At 48.0% G+C, this 19,270-nt stretch overlaps 1 protein-coding gene across 6 annotated transcripts; it reads left to right on the plus strand.

Moving 5' to 3' along the window:
- The first annotated feature begins 15,328 nt into the window (after positions 1–15,328).
- LOC123145671 (uncharacterized) lies at positions 15,329–18,525 on the plus strand. Of its 6 annotated transcripts, none has more exons than XR_006472366.1 (5): positions 15,330–15,878; positions 16,078–16,138; positions 16,235–16,323; positions 17,081–17,123; positions 18,212–18,525. XR_006472366.1 is itself a non-coding variant. In XM_044565136.1 (4 exons), exons 2-4 carry the CDS (start codon positions 16,722–16,724, stop codon positions 18,217–18,219), a joined length of 315 nt encoding a protein of 104 aa, XP_044421071.1. In that variant the 5' UTR covers positions 15,331–15,878; positions 16,235–16,721; the 3' UTR covers positions 18,220–18,525. The 6 variants fall into 6 exon arrangements, 1 of the variants encoding a protein (XP_044421071.1); XR_006472364.1 differs by having other exon boundaries at positions 15,331–15,878; positions 16,068–16,138; XR_006472363.1 differs by having other exon boundaries at positions 15,333–15,878; positions 16,068–16,138; positions 16,235–16,998.
- Positions 18,526–19,270: the final 745 nt, after the last annotated feature.

The following is a 19,270-nucleotide window of genomic DNA, read 5'->3' on the forward strand; positions in this document are numbered from 1 at the left end:
GCCGCGTCCGTCGCGCCGGCGCCCGTCCCCGCCGCCGTCCTCGCCGCCCAGCGCCTCCACGCCGACCGGTGCCGCCTCCTCCGACGGACTCCGGCATCCTCCTCTCCATCTCCGGCGAGATCCAGCCCCCCCGGCATCCGTGCCATAGTCAACCCCAGATCCGCGAGGTAAAATTCCTCCAAGTCCCCGGATTTGTAATATTATGTGCCTCTATTCATTGCATCATATCTCCTTGCATATTGTCCCGTTTCATGCGCATGATGTATCAAAATGTTCATCACGAGATGCTCTTCATTTTGTTCCATTGTGCCATGCTTGTTTGAGTTCATCTTGATTCCCAAATCTCTGGTGCAAGAGTGCTATATGAGTTTACTGTTGTTACTTATCAGAACTTGATGTTTTGTTATTTTTGTTGCATTTGATGTGTGCATCTTATGGGCATGAGCTCTACAGGTGTTTTGATCTATGCTATGCCATCTTTACAGGGGTGTATGACATGTATTTGTGTGATCTATATGGTGACTAGCACAAGCATGCAAACTAGGCGTCGTGATGTTTCTGTTTTCAGGGACTTAGGATTTTGCCAAGTCCTTTACCTGCTGTTATTTTGATGCCATGTATCCATGTGTCTACAGTGAGATCTATACTTCTTTTGAGTATGTTCAGTAAGGATACTTTGTACATATGGTTATGCTCTATTCATACATGCCCTTGTTTGTAATTATGGAGTGCACTAGCATGTCTTAATCTTGCTCTACTTTTGCTATAAAATGTTCCTGACAGAATGTTAACACGATATTCAATTTTGCCAAGGTTGTTGTAATTGATCCATACATGCTATGAACTTGCTCTTGCCATGGTTAGCTTCATGAACATGTCATCTTGCTGTAGGTATGCTTGTTTTGTCATGCATCGCTTTGTGATGAGTGAATCGAGCTCACAAAGATGCCTTCATAATTCTGTTAATGCCATGCTCTGTTTTCTGCCAAGTCTGAAACCTGTTAACGATACTTGCTATGTTTACATGGGTGCCATCGTATCTTCTGGTCCTTTTTGGCTCATGATCATTAAGGGACTTTCGTTCTATGCATTTAGTAGACTCATGTCTTGCCTTGTTTTGCTATGATAAGTTCCTGTAGCATGTTGATTGCTTGCTCTGAACATTGCTACCTGATGCTGTTTCAGCCATGTTCAGTATTTTCACCAAGTCTGTGAAGCTGATATCTTTTGCACTTTTGCCATGCTTGTTTGAACCTGTTATTGTGTGATCTAACCGTAGCTCAGTGTTCATCTTTTGTCAAGCATTGCTTGTAGATCACTTCCATATGCTTTGTTGCTATGTTGGGGTGCTGTAGCATAGTTACTTGATGTATTCTAAGTGCTATCATGCTGTTAATCCCAGAATCGTGTCATCCTTGTTTTGCTTGCCATTTGCAAACCGTGCATCCGTTTCCGGTGATCTTTATATCGATTTCGACCGAAATCATCTCATCTTTATAGTGGCATACTTGGTTTGCCAAGTTGATGCCTTGTTCATCCTTTTTTTCGGAGCACGCATATGCATCGCATATCACATCTTGCATATCATGCATGTATTGCATCATGTTGCTTGTGCATTTCCCGTGATTGATTGTGGTTCTGTTGAGGATATAACTACTGGTGTAACCCTCCGTAGATGGGCCGGGTTACATTGCGACAGCTCTTCGTTTCAGAAGCCCAAGGACAAGTTAAGGATGGCGGTTTAGTAATAGGTCTAAGGCCCAGAGCCGGCTTAAGGCCCGTAGTGGTAAACCGCCGTTGTGGCATGACTTGTAGTGTAAGGCAAGAATAGTTAAGAGTCCGAGCCGGACACAGTTTATGAGCCGGCCGGGATTCTGAGAGCCGCTGGGTGTTAACCTTTCTATATAAAGGGACGACCCGTCGGCGGTTCAGGGCAAGTAAGATCAGATCGATAGCCAAGCAGAGCGGTTTAGCTCCTAGTCATCGAAACCCTAGCAATACCACCTCAACTGGACGTAGGCTTTTACCTTCAACGTAAGGGGCCGAACCAGCATAATCTCCGTGTCCTTTGTCCCGTTTAACCCCTTTAAGCTTCCTAGCGGCGATGGCTCCACGACTAAGTCCTTGCACGAGGACATCTGCCGTGACAATTCCACGACAGTTGGCGCCCACCGTGGGGCCAGCGCACGGTGGATTTGAGTTCTTGAAGGGCAGCTTCGAAGGGCTCAAGGGATACGCTGTGGGCTGGATGACCAAGAGTCGTCGCGGCAAGCTCTACATCGACGATGCAAGCTGGGGCCCCGACGCCGGCTCAATCGAGTACGGGTACCGGGTCCCCTTCGTCGGAATCCATGTTTTCATTGGCAAGATTGGCGAGCCGGGCCCTGAGCCGGACCTCTGCGCCGACTCCATCGAGACGGCTCAGCGTGCAAGACCCGCCTGGACTCTGCCTGCCTTGAAGCGTGCTTTCGTGGGATGCGTCCATGGAGGACTCTCTGAAGGATCTGGATCTGGTGATGAGACGGCCGCTCGCTCTGATGGCGGGTCGTCCACAGACGAGACCGACTCATTATATCAACTTCAAGATGGCAGGCTCAGGGGTTGTTCCGATGGCGACAGTATTCCGGACCCCTTTGAGCCGCCCAGCCGGGTTGGGATCTTCATGGCCGGCGCACAACCTGTTCAAAACCCCGCTGCTGGGGCAGGGGGCCCTGCACACTCGCTGGCTCAGATGCTGATGGATCTTACAGATAAGATGACAGCCCTGTTAACCGCTACGGTCGTCCCAGCGGATCAAGCCCAGCATGATGCGGAGGTGGCACAGTTAAAACTGGATATAGCGAGAGCCAAGGAAGATCTAGCAGCAGAAGGGATCAGGATGGCTGCAGAGCGGGCGGCTCTCGACGCCCAGACGCAGCTGATTCAGGCGCAGTCTTTCCGGCTCACAATGGATCAGAACGCATCCAATGAGATCTTGAGAAGGAGGCATCAGAAGGCTCAATCTCGACTCCCTCCGGTTTACGATCCCCGAAACCTTTTCAACACCCTGGTGCAGGGCCCAGTAACCCGCCAGAGATCACGGCGCCCGGGGCTGGAACGCCGATTCAGCCGCAAGTGATGGGGCCTCCCCGTGTGAACACTACCCCACCTCAGTACGTGCCAATACCACCGGGTCATTATGCCAACCCGTTGGAAAACATGGTCGCCGCGGCGGCGCGGCTGGCGGCTCTCCCAATCGACGGCGACTCTCCAATGGCGGTCGAAACCCGGCGGGTCAAAGAACTTCTTCAGACGGCTCTGGCACAACAAGAGGCATATTCATATAGCCGGGACAGGATTCATTCGACCCCTCGTCCAGGCCGGAGCCCAAGTTATAGCAGACACATGGTCTCAGCGACCGGCTCAAGCAACGTCCGGCGCCGTGACTTGCTAGCGGGCCACGGCCCGGCTCATAATGGAGCCTTTAACGCGGTAGACCAAGACAGAGCGCGGCAGGAGGCGGAGCAGGCGCCCCAGTTGACGGCTTACCAGCCCCTTCCGGTTTATCTGACGGCTTCTTTCGAGGCGGGTATACCTACGAGGACCGGAGGTGTCCCTTGTCTGGTGCCGGCTCTCCGCAATGAGCGTCTGCCCAAGGATTTCAAAGGACCTAGGAAGGTACCTAATTATACGGCTGATTTACAACCCGGAGCTTGGATTGAGAGCTACGAGATGGCTATGAAGTTGCTAGAGGTCAGCGAAGCGGCAATGGCCAAGTACTTCACCATGATGTTGGATGGGACTGCCCGCACTTGGTTGAAAGGACTGCCGCCTAATTCTATCGGGTCATGGGCAGAGCTAAAAGCCCGGTTCATCCAAAACTTCAAAGATACATGTAGACAATCTATGTCAATTGTGGATTTGACTAACTGCAAGCAGCAGGAGGGCGAGTCTACAACCCATTGGGTTCGCCGGGTCAAAGAGATAATACATTCGTCTGACAAGATGGATGCCGGCTCTGCAGTCTTAATGTTAGAGCAAAATTGTCGTTTTGCGCCCCTGAAGATGAAGCTCGGGCGGCTCAAGCGCGATTGCAATGATATGGGTACGCTGATGGCGGCTCTGGTCAAGTACGCCGACTCTGATAGTACCAAGGATCCCGCGTCTGATGATGAAAAGACAGGGAAGGGAAGGAAGAATGGCAATGGCAAGGCCCTCAGCATAACCCGGCGAACCAGGGAGGTAACAAACGTAAGGCGGATGGAAGTATGGAGTTTGTGGCCAACGCCAATGCGCAGGGTAACAACCATCGGCGTAAGGGGAGACCACCTCCCCGAGCCGGCGGGTCAGGCCCGACGCTTGAGCAATTGTTAATGAACCTTGTCCAAGGCATGGCTCTAGGGAGAAGCCGGCCACTCATCTATGGAAGGACTGCGCAATCATGAAAGCCTTCAAAAATTCCAACGCTTTTAATGGCAACAACGGGCAGGGTGGCGGCTCTGGCGCCGGCGGCTTTCATGCCCCGGGCGGCGGTTCAAATTCCAATTCTCAGAATTTTCAAGAGGGTTTTAATCAGCAACCTGGACAGGGTAATCAGCAGCAGCAGCAGGGGGGATACCAGACCAATCCAAAGCAGCTCAATGGTGGACAGTATCATGTGTTTACTACCAGTCTGTGGAAGCGAGACCAGAAGCTTCGTAAGAGGGCTGTAAATACTGTTGAGCCGGCGGATCCTCGCTATTTAAGATGGTCTGAGCAGCGTATTGTATGGAGTAGGGAAGATCACCCTCCCCGGGTTGATAATCCGGGTCACCTGGCCTTGGTGGTGGCTCCTCAGGTTGGGGGGTATAAATTCACTAAAGTGCTCATGGACGGAGGCAGCAGCATCAACATCCTCTATTATGAGACCTTCCGTCGTATGGGACTAACTGATAAAAACCTCAGCCAGTCCAACACTGTTTTCCATGGGGTGGTGCCCGGTAAGTCGGCGTATCCAGTCGGTAAGATCAAGCTGGAAGTAGCCTTCGGGGATGAGTACAACTACAGGGCGGAAAAACTGACCTTTGAGGTGGTTAAAATAAGAAGCCCATACCATGCTCTATTTGGGCGGCCGGCTTACGCCAAGTTCATGGCACAGCCGTGTTACGTGTATCTACAGCTCAAGTGCCGGGTCATAATGGGACCATTACGGTTCACGACAGCCGGAAGATAGCCTTGGAGTGTGAAGAAGGTGACGCTGCTTACGCTGAATCTGTTTGTGCAGCAGAGGAGTTGAAGTTTTACAAAGATAATGTTGACCCGGCGGATATGACGTCTTTGAAAAAGCCAACCACGGAGCATGAGCCAGTAATGACATTTAAGTCAGCTGATGAGACTAAACTTGTTGACTTTGTTCCAGGTGACTCATCTCAGCAGTTCAGCATCAGCGCCAATCTGGATCCGAAATAGGAAGGCGCGCTCATCGAGTTCATCCGTGAGAATAGGGACATCTTTGCATGGAAACCTTCTGACATGCCGGGTGTACCAAGAGAACTCGCTGAGCACACTCTCAATATTGATCCAAAATTTAAGCCAGTCAGGCAATTCCTCCGGTGGTTTAATGAGGAGAGGCGGAAAGCCATCGGGGAGGAAGTAGCCCGGCTCTTGGCGGCGGGGTTTATCGTTGAAGTCTTTCATCCATAATGGTTAGCTAACCCGGTGCTCGTGCTCAAGAAGAATGGCACCTGGCGTATGTGTGTGGACTATACAGATTTAAACAAGGCTTGTCCGGCTGATCCTTTTGCTCTCCCCCGTATTGATCAAATTATTGATGCTACGACGGGTTGTGAGCGTTTGAGTTTTTTGGATGCGTACTCTGGTTACCATCAGATCAAAATGGCTGTTAAGGACCAAGAGAAGACGACGTTCATTACTCCTTTTGGAGCCTTCTGTTATGTGTCTATGCCTTTTGGGCTCAAGAGTGCACATGCGACTTACCAGCGTTGCGTGCAGAATTGTCTTCATAATCAGATTGGGCGCAACGTTCATGCCTATGTGGATGATATTGTGGTTAAATCCAGAGAGAAGGAGACCTTGATAGATGATCTGAGAGAGACCTTTGATAATCTCCGGGTCTACAAGATGATGCTTAACCCGGCCAAGTGTTTTTTTGGTGTTCCTGCAGGCAAGCTCTTGGGTTTTCTGGTTTCTCACAGAGGCATTGAAGCTAACCCGGAGAAGATCAAGGCGATCACCTCTCTGGCTAAGCCAACGTGTATAAATGACGTCCAACGTCTGGCAGGTCGCATTGCTGCTTTGAGCCAGTTTATCAGCCGGTTGGGTGAAAAGGCCATGCCACTATATCAGATGATGAAGAAAACAGATGACTTTGTCTGGAATGATGCTGCTAATGCTGCTTTTGAGGATTTGAAAAGGCAGCTAGCTGAGCCGCCAGTCCTTGCTGCTCCTGTTAATAAGGAGCCGTTATTGCTGTATGTCGCCGCTAACTCACGAGCCGTCAGTGTAGCTGTGGTGGTGGAGCGTAAGGAAGCGGGTAAAGAGCATCCGGTTCAGCGGCCGGTTTACTACATAAGCGAAGTACTCATTGAGTCCAAACAACGGTATCCACATTGGCAGAAGCTTGTTTATGGGGTGTTCATGGCAAGCCGGAAGCTTAAGCATTATTTCCAGGGCCACCCTATCACGGTGGTCAGTTCTGCTCCCCTAGGAGATATCATTCAAAATAGGGAAACCACAGGAAGAGTTGCTAAGTGGGCTATAGAACTTGGGCCTCATGGTCTAAAATATGTGCCACACACTGCTATCAAATCTCAAGCATTGGTGGATTTCATCAACGATTGGACAGAGCTGCAGGTGCCTGAGGAGAAACTGGATAATACATACTGGACTATTCACTTTGACGGGTCCAGACAGTTGGAGGGCTCGGGGGCTGGAGTGGTGTTAGCTTCCCCTCGAGGTGACAAATTTTGTTATGTACTAAGGTTGATGTTTCCCTGTACTAACAATGCAGCTGAGTACGAGGCCTTGCTCCATGGTCTTCGGATGGCTAAGGAGATGAGTTTAAGCCGGGTAAGGTGCTTCGGTGACTCAGATTTAGTGGCCCAGCAAGTATCAGGCAAGTGGGATTCCAAGGATCCCCTTATGGCGGCTTATCGCCGTGAAGTTGATGCCATTGCTCGACACTTTCAGGGTTACCAAGTAGAGCACATCGATCGCAGAAAGAACGAGGCGGCTGATGCGTTAAGCCGGCTGGGCTCTCAGCGAAAGCCGGTGCCGCCTAATACTTTCTTGGATATTCTACATAATCCTTCTGTCAAATTGCCTACAGAGGAAGGCTTGGCTGTTCCTGACCCAGAAGCACAGCTAGTGGCGGCTCTCCATGTTATCCCAGATTGGACAGTGCCATACTTAGCTTACATGACCCGGGGAGAATTGCCTGACGATGAAACTTTGGCCAGACAAATAACCCGGCGGTCTAAATCAATGATAATTGGCAATGGCGAGTTGCATCATCGCAGTGTCACAGGAATTTTTCAGCGTTGTGTTTCCTCTGAGGAAGGTCAAGCAATTTTACGTGAGATTCACGAGGGGGATTGTGGCCATCATGCCGGCTCAAAATCCCTTGTGGCCAAGGCTTTTCGTCATGGTTTTTATTGGCTGACGGCTCATGCTGATGCAGAGGACTTGGTCAGTAAATGTGACGGTTGTCAGAAGTTTTCAAGACGGGCTCACGTGCCGGCCCAAGAGTTGAGAATGATTCCAATCACTTGGCCGTTTGCAGTCTGGGGGCTTGATATGGTTGGGCCTTTCAAACGGTCCAAGGATAAGAAGACCCACCTCTTGATGGCGGTTGAGAAGTTCACAAAGTGGGTTGAGGCAGAGCCCGTTAGTAAGTGTGACGCAGCCACGGCGGTTTAGTTCATGAAAAAGGTGATATTCCGCTTTGATTTTCCACACAGCATTATAACTGACAATGGTACCAATCTGTCTAAAGGCGCCATGGAGGAGTTTTGTCAACGAGAGCATATTCGGCTTGATGTTTCATCAGTGGCTCACCCTCAATCCAATGGTCAAGCTGAGAGAGCCAATCAGGAAATCTTGAAGGGCATCAAGCCCCGGCTTTTGGTCCCTTTGCAACGGACGCCGGGTTGTTGGGTGGAGGAGTTACCCTCCGTGTTATGGAGTATCAATACTACTCCTAACAGGTCTACGGGTTACACGCCTTTCTTCATGGTTTATGGAGCGGAGGCGGTCCTCCCTAGCGACATCCGTCATGACTCGCCTCGAGTGGCGGCTTATGTTGAGGCGGATAATGAGAGGCGCGTCAAGATGCTCTTGACTTGTTGGACGAACAGCGTGATGTAGCAGCAGCTCGCTCGGCGATTTACCAACAGGACCTGCGCCGCTATCACAACCGCCGGGTTAAGTCCAGGGTCTTTCAGGAAGGTGATCTGGTGCTCCGGCTCATCCAGGATCAAACAGACGCACACAAGTTATCCCCGCCTTGGGAAGGGCCCTTTGTGGTCAGCAAGAACTTGCACAACGGGTCATACTACCTTATCGATGTTCGGGAGCACAAAGATTCACGTAAGTCGGAGGAAGAGACCCGTCGGCCGTGGAACATAGCTCAGCTTCAGCCTTATTACACTTGAGCCACCGGCTCTCATAATGTACATATTTCTATAACCATGTATATATTGTGATAAATAATAAAGCAGGACCTCTGTCCTTTTTTCCTCCAAAGGTAAAAGTATTATTGTTATTTCCATTACAACTTTACATGGTCACTTGGAGGCTGTTCCGGCTTATGATCGTACTCGAATCTAGCCGTTAACAATATGATCACTTGGGGGCTTCCTGTTCAAACATAGGTCGTATTCGAACCAAAGAGAACATAGCTGTCGATACCCACTTGATTGGCATATTGCCGAGCTCATTGGGGAGTTTTTCTTGATCATATTTGAATCATAGCTCAACCCCCTTTGGGAATCGACGTGGATCGTATTCGAATCAGCGTCGTTAAACAACTCTCAAGGTCATTTGGGGGCTTCCTGTTCAAACATAGGTCGTATTCGAACCAAAGAGAACATAGCTGTCGGTACCCTTTTGATCGGCAACGCCAAAGCCACTGGGGGCTATATGATCGTATTCGAATCTTAGCTTAACCCTTTTGGGACGGTTCTCTGGTCGTATTCGAATCAGAAGCCTCCAATTTTTTTGACATTTTTGTTGCAAACAAGTTCTTTTGATCATATCGAGAGTATTCAAGGGAGGTTCTACATCCACCGGCTTAACCTTGGTTAATAATGTTAATGGCACACAATAAGCATTATACGTGCTGGTGAACCAGAGTTCTCCGTCTTATTATTCGGGTTATATAAACCGGAAGTATATTTGAAGGCTCGCAGCTGCCTAGAGACTTGTGACTTGTTTTCCATGCAGGACAATTAAAGACAGCTATTTAAAAATTAAGGAAAGCAGAGGATCAAACATAACCCGGAAGCATATAAAGGAGCAGTTTAAATGGAGTTAAGCACTGCACACGTGCACGATGGCACGACAAAATTAAGTGTTCATCCTACTCTATTACATGACTCCTCGAGTCCGAAAGGTGAGGCGTCGTTTTTTAAGACATCATATGAGCCGCCTGCGAGATCAAGGGCGTTGTTGGCCTGAGGTTTCCGGGTCATCCCTCTCCGCTCCTCTGGCTGTGTCCATGACCTGGAAGGTTGATGATTTCCAGTCAATGCCACTCAAGGCTTCAAATTGAGCCTCATCATCAATTAACCCGGTCGGGTCAACTTCAGGGGCAAAGGTATGCTTACGAGTCGGCGGGATCAGGCTGACTGCTTCATAGCGTGGAGTTGGGATCCTCTGATTCTCCGCGTCATAGCCCGGTTGGTACTTGGTGAGGTCTGTATCATTCCCAATCAAGGTTGCCACCGGGCGCACGCTTTTCACACAGGCGGCGAAGTCTTTCTGATCAAAGGGGGTGCCGTCTTCCTTCAAGCTGGGGTATCCAAGAGCGATGTCAGCCGGGTCTAGCTCCGGTAGAAACGCCTTGGCCTGGCTCAGAGCAGCTATAGCTCCGGCTCTTGCAGAAGCCCGTCTCAACTCTTGGAAGCGTTGAGGAAGTACGGCAAGCCGCCTGAGTACATCTGCCAGGTGAGTGGGAACCTCATTTGACAGAGCCACAACGGCTAAAGCAAGCTGTGACCCGGTGTAAAGTTGCTCTACCAAGGTATAAACCGCCTTCAGCTTGGTCAGCATGTTCTGATTGAGATTGGAGCTTCTGGGACCTGCATAACAAAGTCAGGTGAGTTGATGGCAATGGTGGGACTTATGAGACATGAATGATGTAAACTTGTTAGAAACTTACAGAGTAACTTACCGAAGATTGCGGAGACCATCTGAGATACATGGCGTTTTAAGCCGGAGAGTTCGGCGGTTCTTTCAGTAAGAGCAGCTTCCGCTTGTTCGGCCTGGCTGAGCAAGGCAGTCTTCTCATCCGCCCAGGCTTTCCTTTCTGCTTCAAATTTTTTCTTCAGTTTTTCTTGTGTAGAAACACTGAATTCAAATTTGGAATTGGCCTTTTGGGTCTCATTTTCTTGAGTCTTCAGGCGGTTCTTCAGATCAGAGATTTCCGATTCAAATTTCTTACAGGCGGCCTGTACAATTTCCGGGTTACAGTTTGGGTGATTATCATGCAACATTAAGGTCCCAAGCACTTTGCAAGCAAAGACACTTGGCACTTGGGGGCTAATGTATGCTGAGAAGCTCTATTTACAGTGCCGGTTCATGAAAATAAGTCCCAAGCACTTTGCATGCAAAGACACTTGGCACTTGGGGGCTAATGTGTAAAGTTGTTCAAGCTACTTGATTAAAGTAAGGAAAGAACCGGGTCAGCTATGCTGTTTAAGCCGGCCCTTGAGTGGTACCAGGTAAGCTGGTTTTCTTGCAGTAGTTATTAAGCCGGTATTAAGTCTACAACATATTTTATGATAAGTCATAGACTTGGGGGCTGGCATGGTAAGGGTAACTATGGAGTAAGCAAGAGAATCATACCTCAGATTTTTGCTGGATTTTCTTCACCATGTCAATTTCCAGGTCCCGGCTGTTGTGCACTTGATTAACATAGCCGGAGACAATATCTCCAATGCTCAAATTAGCATAGTCAGTGATATCCAGCCTGGCCCTGCGGCGTTCCACCAGTTCTTCCTTGGCAGAGCATCTAGCTAACACAGTGGGTCTCCCCGGCTCGACAAACTCTGTCCGGGTGATTACAACGTCCGGATCATCGGCCGGTTGAGCCGGGCTGGGGATCTCCGAGTTATCAGAACCCTCCATAACTTGTTCTTCAGATGGAGCAGTGGTGGTTTCAGGAGCTGAGGCAGACGGCGGCTCATGAGCAGAAGCTTCCGGTTCAGTTAGGACCGACTCTTCGGCCGGCTTATTTTTCTTCGCCCTCTTGCTGGGCTTTACTTGTACACTGAAAGTCAAAGAGTTAGTGCAAAAACATGAGTAAGATAAGCACAAAGTAAGCTGATCATCATTACCCGGGGGCGGTCTTGAAGGCCGGCAGGCTAGACTGCATTGAGTCGCTGGAGGAAGGTGAAGTTCCCTGGTAGTTTGAATCAGAAGAATTGAGTGGTTGACGAGTGACGCCCGCCAAAGGATGAAAAGGATATAAGTCGGAGATAACCTCAGTCCGGCGCTTCCTTGTTGCTTCAGGTAAGCCGGAGGAGAGGTCTGCGTCTTTGCTGGTCCAGGTCTGCCTCCGGCTCTCATAAATCTGTCGCTTCAAAAGAAATTGAGGATCTTGATAAGCTAAAGGATGTGAAAATCTTACTTTTCGGGTTACTCTTCGAACTTTCCGTCTCGGCAAAGGCTCGGAGTCGGATGAAATTATAGTTACCTCTTCATTCACCTCGTGACTTGTTCCAGTATCCTCCTGCTGATAATCCGTGTTAATAAGATGGTTAAAAAAGGAGCCTAAAGAGTTAAGAACTACCTCTGACTCGGAGGTGTCTTCCAGACGAAGCAGGTCCGAGGCACTAGGTTTGCTCCCCTTCTTACGGGGAGCGGCTTTCCTGGCGGCTTTTTTAATTTTCCTGGCCTTTTTGGCAGCTTCATGGTCATACTTGACCTTCCAGAATTTATCATTAGCCTGTAAAATACAATAAAGATTAGTAAGCTAAGACAAAATCGTTAAAATGAAAGGAGAAGCATTCAGGTCAATGGTTTACCGCAGGAGCCGGGTTAGTCTTGCAATAAGGGCTTAAGCCCACTCTCTCGCAATCTGCCAGGCTCTCGTTCAGCAGTGACTTGGTTGTATCGTCAATAACGTCCTCAGATAAGTCGTCTGGACTGTGTCATAGAGGATCATCTTTCCGGCCTGTGTACTCACACATCAAGCCGGGGCGGCGGCTTAAAGGAATCACCCGCCAGGCAACCCAGACCCGGACCAGATCAATACCATTTAAGCCGTTCCCCAGAAGAGCTTTGATTTTGTTGATGGTGGGTGTAAGTGGTTGACGTTCAGCTTGAGATAATTTGTCTGGCAAGGGGTGATTTGATTCCAAACGCAGGGCGCGAAAGCCGGGCAGAGGGTTCTCGTCAGCCGGCGAAGTGTCTTGGCAATAGAACCACGTCTGGTTCCAATCTTTCGGGTGGCTTGGCAGTTCAGCATAAGGAAAGAGACAATCTCTCCGTCGTTGGATTGAAATTCCGCCAAGTTCCAAGCTAGGCCCGTTGGCACATTCATTTTGGCGGTTCAGGTAAAATAACTCCCTAAAGAGCAGCAAGCTGGGTTCTTCTCCGAGGTACACCTCACAGAACACTTGGAAGTTGCAGATGTTTGACACGGAATTGGGTCCGATGTCTTGAGGTCGCAGGTCAAAGAAGTGCAGGACATCTCTGAAGAATTTTGAGCCGGGAGGAGCAAAGCCCCGGCTCATGTGATCAGTAAAAATAACAACTTCCCCATCCCTGGGTTGAGGCCTTTCTTCTGACGGGTCAGGAGCACGATAGGACATGAACTCTTTCTTTGGCAGATAACCCGACTTCACGAAGTCAGCTAAGATGCTGTCGGTGACGTTGGATCTAACCCAGTTGCAGGTGATGGGTGCTTTGGGAGCCTTAGGAGGCATTGTGAAGGATGGAAGCCTATGACAAAATAAAATTTCCGGTTCAAATTTAAGCCGGAGAAAAATTTCAGTTCAGTATTCAAGATGGCGGCTTATGAAAGGGCCTAATGATATATGGTTGATTGTGTCAGGTTATCTAAAGCCGCCGTGGATATCATGAGCAATTAAGTTGTTTATCTCTATCACGAATGATCCAGAAATTTCACAAGGCGTGGCTTCTTTTAAGCCGGCAATATGACCCGCCATGGTTGACAGATGCAGTTTTTTCCTAAGTGTTGCACAAACAGGTTTCACAGATTACAGGAATTGTTTTGGATCAAACGATCATCCAGAAAGGAAAAATTTATAGACCTAAAAACTGGTACAGAGGAGTTCATGAGTTTTAAGGAGGTCTTTTTGCAAGTAAAAGGGACGTGTTAATGCTGAAAATGGGTGCGAAACAACTACCGCATGAGCTCTGTATTGTTTTTGGATCCAAGGGGACCGTGTAGGAAGAGCTATGAAGGAATTGCGATGAACTATGAAGAACATGGAGAACCTGCGAACCCTAATGCGGATCTAATGTACGGGATGACAAGAACTTACTGGTGCTGATGGGCAGCGGAGGTGCGCCGCGATTCTCTGGTCAAGACAGGTTGATGCAGCGGCCTTGGTCGATGCAGATGAGGTGCGCGGCGGCGGCGGCGGAGCTCGAGTTCTGAGACATCGAGAGGAGGAAGACGATGGAAGGGGGAGAATGAGACAGGACCCAGTCGGGCTTATTTATAAGGGGCGGCTGATGAGTGGGCGCGAGAAACGAGGAGGCTGAAGACATGATTATCCAACTGTAGAGGCGCCTTGATTTTCGGGACAGTTATTAAGATAAGGATCCGTTGAGATACGTTGGACGGAATGTGCATTAATGGCGGATGACGTCACGGCGGGTTACCAAGAATCCAGAAGATGACGTCATGGCGGGTTACAATTTTTGCGTAAACAAAAGCCGGAAGATTTTCTCTTAAGGTATGGAAGATTGACATGAACTGGTTCAAATCAATCTGGGGCCTAATGTTGAGGATATAACTACTGGTGTAACCCGCCGTAGATGGGCCGGGTTACGTTGCAACAACTCTTCGTTTCAGAAGCCCAAGGACAAGTTAAGGATGGCGGTTTAGTAATAGGTCTAAGGCCCAGGGCCGGCTTAAGGCCCGTAGTGGTAAACCGCCGTTGTGGCATGACTTGTAGTGTAAGGCAAGAATAGTTAAGAGTCCGAGCCGGACACAGTTTATGAGCCGGCCGGGATTCTGAGAGCCGCTGGGCGTTAACCTTTCTATATAAAGGGACGACCCGATGGCGGTTCAGGGCAAGTAAGATTAGATCGATAGCCAAGCAGAGCGGTTTAGCTCCTGGTCATCGAAACCCTAGCAATACCACCTCAACTGGACGTAGGCTTTTACCTTCAACGTAAGGGGCCGAACCAGCATAATCTCCATGTCCTTTGTCCCGTTTAACCCCTTTAAGCTTCCTAGCGGCGATGGCTCCACGACTAAGTCCTTGCACGAGGACATCTGCCGTGACAATTCTACGACAGGTTCCATTGCTTGTGTTCTTACTGTGGGTAGAGCCGGGAGACGAGTTCGTGAACGAGGAACCTGTTGAGAACGCTTACGAGGATCAAGCTTTCGACAACTCTGAGAACCTTGCAGGCAAGATGACCATACCCTCGAAATCACTTCTATCTTTGCTTTGCTAGATGTTCGCTTTATCGCTATGCTGCGCTACCTACCATTTGCTATATCATGCCTCCCATATTGCCATGTCAAGCCCACTACACCACGGTAGAGCTTACATGACACACTTCTGTGGGCAAAGGTTCAGTAATCTCCACAAAATAACTGTCGGCGTAGCTTTTAAGTTTTATCTTCGGATCATATGTTGGCATAGGCACATTATTGTGGACACACTAAGTGTCGGCAACCACACAACGATAATGTATCTTTCAGTAATTGCTTAATAACATGTTATGTGTCGGCAGATGTCTGGGTTTTGATATTTTTTCAGTCACCGTAGGTAGGTACTTAGCGACCTAACATGTGTCGGCGTACATAGGGTGTATGGACACGAACAAAGTGTCGGGGTAGGTGGACACGTGTCAATCGTTGGAAACTTGGCGCGAGATTTCGGCGCGGGTGGAAATTTTTCGGGTTTTTGTGCAAAATAACCTCCACCCCCGAGCAAACAATCCCCAAATCGAACAAATCCACAACCCTAAACCGTGCCTTGTCGCCGCCCACCTCACGCTCGATCCACGATCCGGACGCCATCACCGCCGGCCTCGCGCTCGATCCAAAGTCCGGCCGCCATCGCCGCCGGCCTCGCGCTTAACCCCGTCGTCCAGCCGTCGTCCCGGAGGTCGCACCCCCTCCCCAAGCTCCACCCCACATCCACCCATTCTCGCACTCTGCCCCCTCTCCCCGAGATCGAGCCGCGGTCCTCGCACTCCACAATCCGACGGCCGTCCTCGTGTCCTCCTGACATCCAGTCGCCGTCCTCGCGAATCTCCATCCCTGCTACCTCCGGGGCTCCATCGTCGTGCTCCCGCTGCTGCCGGATCTGCTGCTATCGGGGCTCCATTGCCGGCCTCCCGCTGCTGCCGGACATGCTGATGCCAGGGATCCATCTCCAGGCTCATTACGCTGCTACCGGACCTGCTGCCGGGGCTCCATCTCCTTCGAGCTGTGCCCCTCCCGAATCCAGCCGTCCCCGTGCCTTGAGGTAAGCGTCAACTCCTCCTAAGTTTTCCTTTGCTGTACTGCTGCACTTAATTCATATGTCGTTGCTTGTGATAGTAGACAACCGGACAAGAATGTGTTTCTGTTGCTTGATTGTTTTGTACTGCTATTTGCCTGAATAATGAATAATGATTGTTGCTTCACCGATGCAAAACTAACACTGTCGCACTAGCCAAATTCAGATACTTGGCAAATTTGATATTAATGGTGCATCATGGACAAAACATGGTTGTCTAAGCCTAGGTACATCAAAGTTTCCTTTTTCCCCAACTCATAAGCGGTATAATTATGTCATGAACTGTTCTGATATCTCTGTTTGTGGTGATTGGGTTGGTGTAGATGAGTCGACAACGAAGCTCGGGGACGTGATATGGCGCTCGGTGTAGGTGGCCATGGTGGACCTGAAGCTGGCTGAGATAAGCGATGGGGTCAGTGTTGTGCTCCTCCCGTTCTCATTAACCAAATAGTGCAGACAGTGGCTGTATGACTCGTGTATATATCCACTTGGACCACCAAAATCAAACTGATAGCAAGAACTTGATATAGTGCTAAGTTATAGTTCGTAAACAGATCCATATTAGTTTAGAGATCCGCACAACAAATTTATACATTCAGAATAACCACCAAAATCCAACAGCGCAATTAACTAGATTGGAAGAATTTATTTGATTAATATGTGCACATGAAACAACAAATTAACCCGTGTGAACTATCCACATCGGTCTGAGTTATGCTGAACTTTTTGATCTTTTTACTAACCACATCGGTGGTCTAAAAGAATTAATGAGTAGCAACACAGACTAAGAAATTGCTATTTATCTTATCTATGCTAAGAAACCGGAGACTGAATTTACCAACATGGAAGGATTCCTCAAGAGCACATCAGCACCTGAAGCTGCTGCTGTCGCAGCTCTACAATTTTTCTTCTTTCCGGACGCCCGACAGCCCGAGCATGCAAGAGCAGCAGCACGAGCAGGTCGTGCTGTGCAACATCAGCAGAGCGCTCTCAGTGCAGCGGAACTACTCGGGCGTCTCTGATGACAGTATATTTGATACTGAAGTTGAAGATTATAGCACGACATTCGTACTAGTAATAATTACATGTAGGCCTATTTTTGAATGCCTATTTTTCAGTTGTGTTGGGAATCAGACCAAAGAGTAATGATTGTTGTTGTCTTGTTGCAGATCAAAGATGCCATGAAGACAACTAATGTGCCAGGAGGTGCAGGTACTAACAGCAGTTGCCTCTACTTGTTGAAGCTTTAGATTTTTATTTCCTCTTTAAATAGATCATAGATGGTAACCTCAGCTTCATCCTCAATGGCTCGTGATATTGTAGTATCTCTTCATCTAATTTATACATTACAAGTAAACTGAATGTGTCAAGACAATGTACAAAGAAGTGCAACATAACTACATAAGGCCCAGCCATGTTTCCTCTATAGCATATAAAAGTTTAGTACAATCTACTACTGCCAGTTCTTAAATATTATTACAACCTACAACTCTTAGTATCTGACAAGCCCATTTCTTTATAAACTACTACTGCCTGTTCTTAAATATAACAAGCTACAACTACTACTATGAGTTGTTAACAAATAATATTGCTGATCAGGAATCCTATCTTATGGTATTTATTGCCAAGTTTGTAGGCATCATCTTATCCTTTATAACCTGTTGCAGACTCACAGAGCTGCCATGTTAGCTTATTAACTTGCCACCAGTCTGAACTTTTGAGCTCCAGAATAGAATATTGTAATTTTGATGGTGTCGTGCGGCTCAATTAAGAAACGATTCTGCGGAAGCATATTGATAATCCATGTCCTGATCTTGGTCAAATATGTTACAAACTTGAAAATAGCCACATCCTAATTCTGCATCCTTTCCCCTTGTATTAGTTTAGTTTGTTTGTTGCCATACCAAGCTTATTTTTGAGAATGTTTTTTACTCGTCATAAGCATTTCTGTAGCATATATGCACAAGTAGATTTTCTGGGAATGCTCTTGCTAATAATTCTGGGACATGAAACCAAAAGGAACTCAAGTGTGTTGATCAAATGATGTTGACAAAAATAGCAGAACATTGTTTCCTGTAGTGATTGATTCCTGTGGAGAAGGAAGCCCGCAACACTACACTTCACCGCATAGGAACAAATATATTTGTGTGTATTCATGGTCATATAACAATGTTACTCTCACATGAACAATCAAGTATAAGCTAGCATGTGCCGCTCTAGCCTAACAATCTTCATATGAGCTTTGAACAACTTTTGGAATGATTGCACTTTCGTGACAAATTCATATGGAATATTTTCAGGTACTTAGCCACACCTAGCATTGGATGTGAGGAGGACTTGGAGTGTCATGGAACACATATGGCTGTTTGCAGTATTTTGGACCAACCAACTTCAATCATTTCTTGAATCTTATGTGTGTTCTGGACCATTTGGTGCTTCAAGTGTTTTGGAGTAGAAACTTTGTGCTCATGTATGTGATTTATGTGTTCTGGACCATTGTTTGAATTAGTTCAGACTAGCAAATAGTGGCCCTTTGACTTGTGTGTTCTGGATGGTCAAACTATGCTTGTGAACCTGTGTGAATATATATTTATGTATGTTTGTGAACCTATCATCATTGTTGTCCAATATGTGTTCATCTTGATGTTGTTTGTTGATCGCATTTGACATTGTATATAGTATATGTATCAAATCATTTGTTTGGCTGTACACTACATTTCCAACAATTTATCTGCTGGTAAACAGATTCTTGCAGAGTAATTGTCAGCCATGGTTACTACCTAGCTAGACAGAATAAGTGTAGGCAATTTGTACGTACCTAGCTAGACAGAGTATGTGTCGTCCAAGGTATGTACCTATCTAGACAACATAAGTGTCGGCAAAGGTATAGATCTGTCCAAACAGAACAAGTGTCGGCAAAGGTATATACCTAGCAGGACAACTTATGTGTTGCCAAAAGTGGGGTCTATGTTCACACCCCGTCTGTCGCTGTAGCTAGGGTGTATGCCCACAAATCATGTGTCGGGGTAGGTAGGTGTATGTGCACAGGGAAACTGTCGGCGTAGGTAGGGTGTATGCCGACTCAAAATGTGTCGGCAAATGAACTTCTGTCGGCAATGCCTTTCCCCACAGCAAGTCCTCCGACTGTTCAGTCTTCTGTCAGCATATGTGTTAGCTACAAATTATGTGTCGGCAAAGACACCATATGCCGACAGATTGATGTGTCACCAATACTTGACCGTGGTGTAGTGGCCTCTAACCATCCTTTCCTAGCAAACCGTTGTTTGGCTACGTTACCGCTTTTGCTCAGCCCTTCTTATAGCGTTGCTAGTTGCAGGTAAAGTTGAAGTTGGTTCCAT

The sequence above is a fragment of the Triticum aestivum genome, chromosome 6D (assembly GCF_018294505.1).
Source record: "Triticum aestivum cultivar Chinese Spring chromosome 6D, IWGSC CS RefSeq v2.1, whole genome shotgun sequence".
Lineage (NCBI taxonomy): Eukaryota > Viridiplantae > Streptophyta > Magnoliopsida > Poales > Poaceae > Triticum > Triticum aestivum.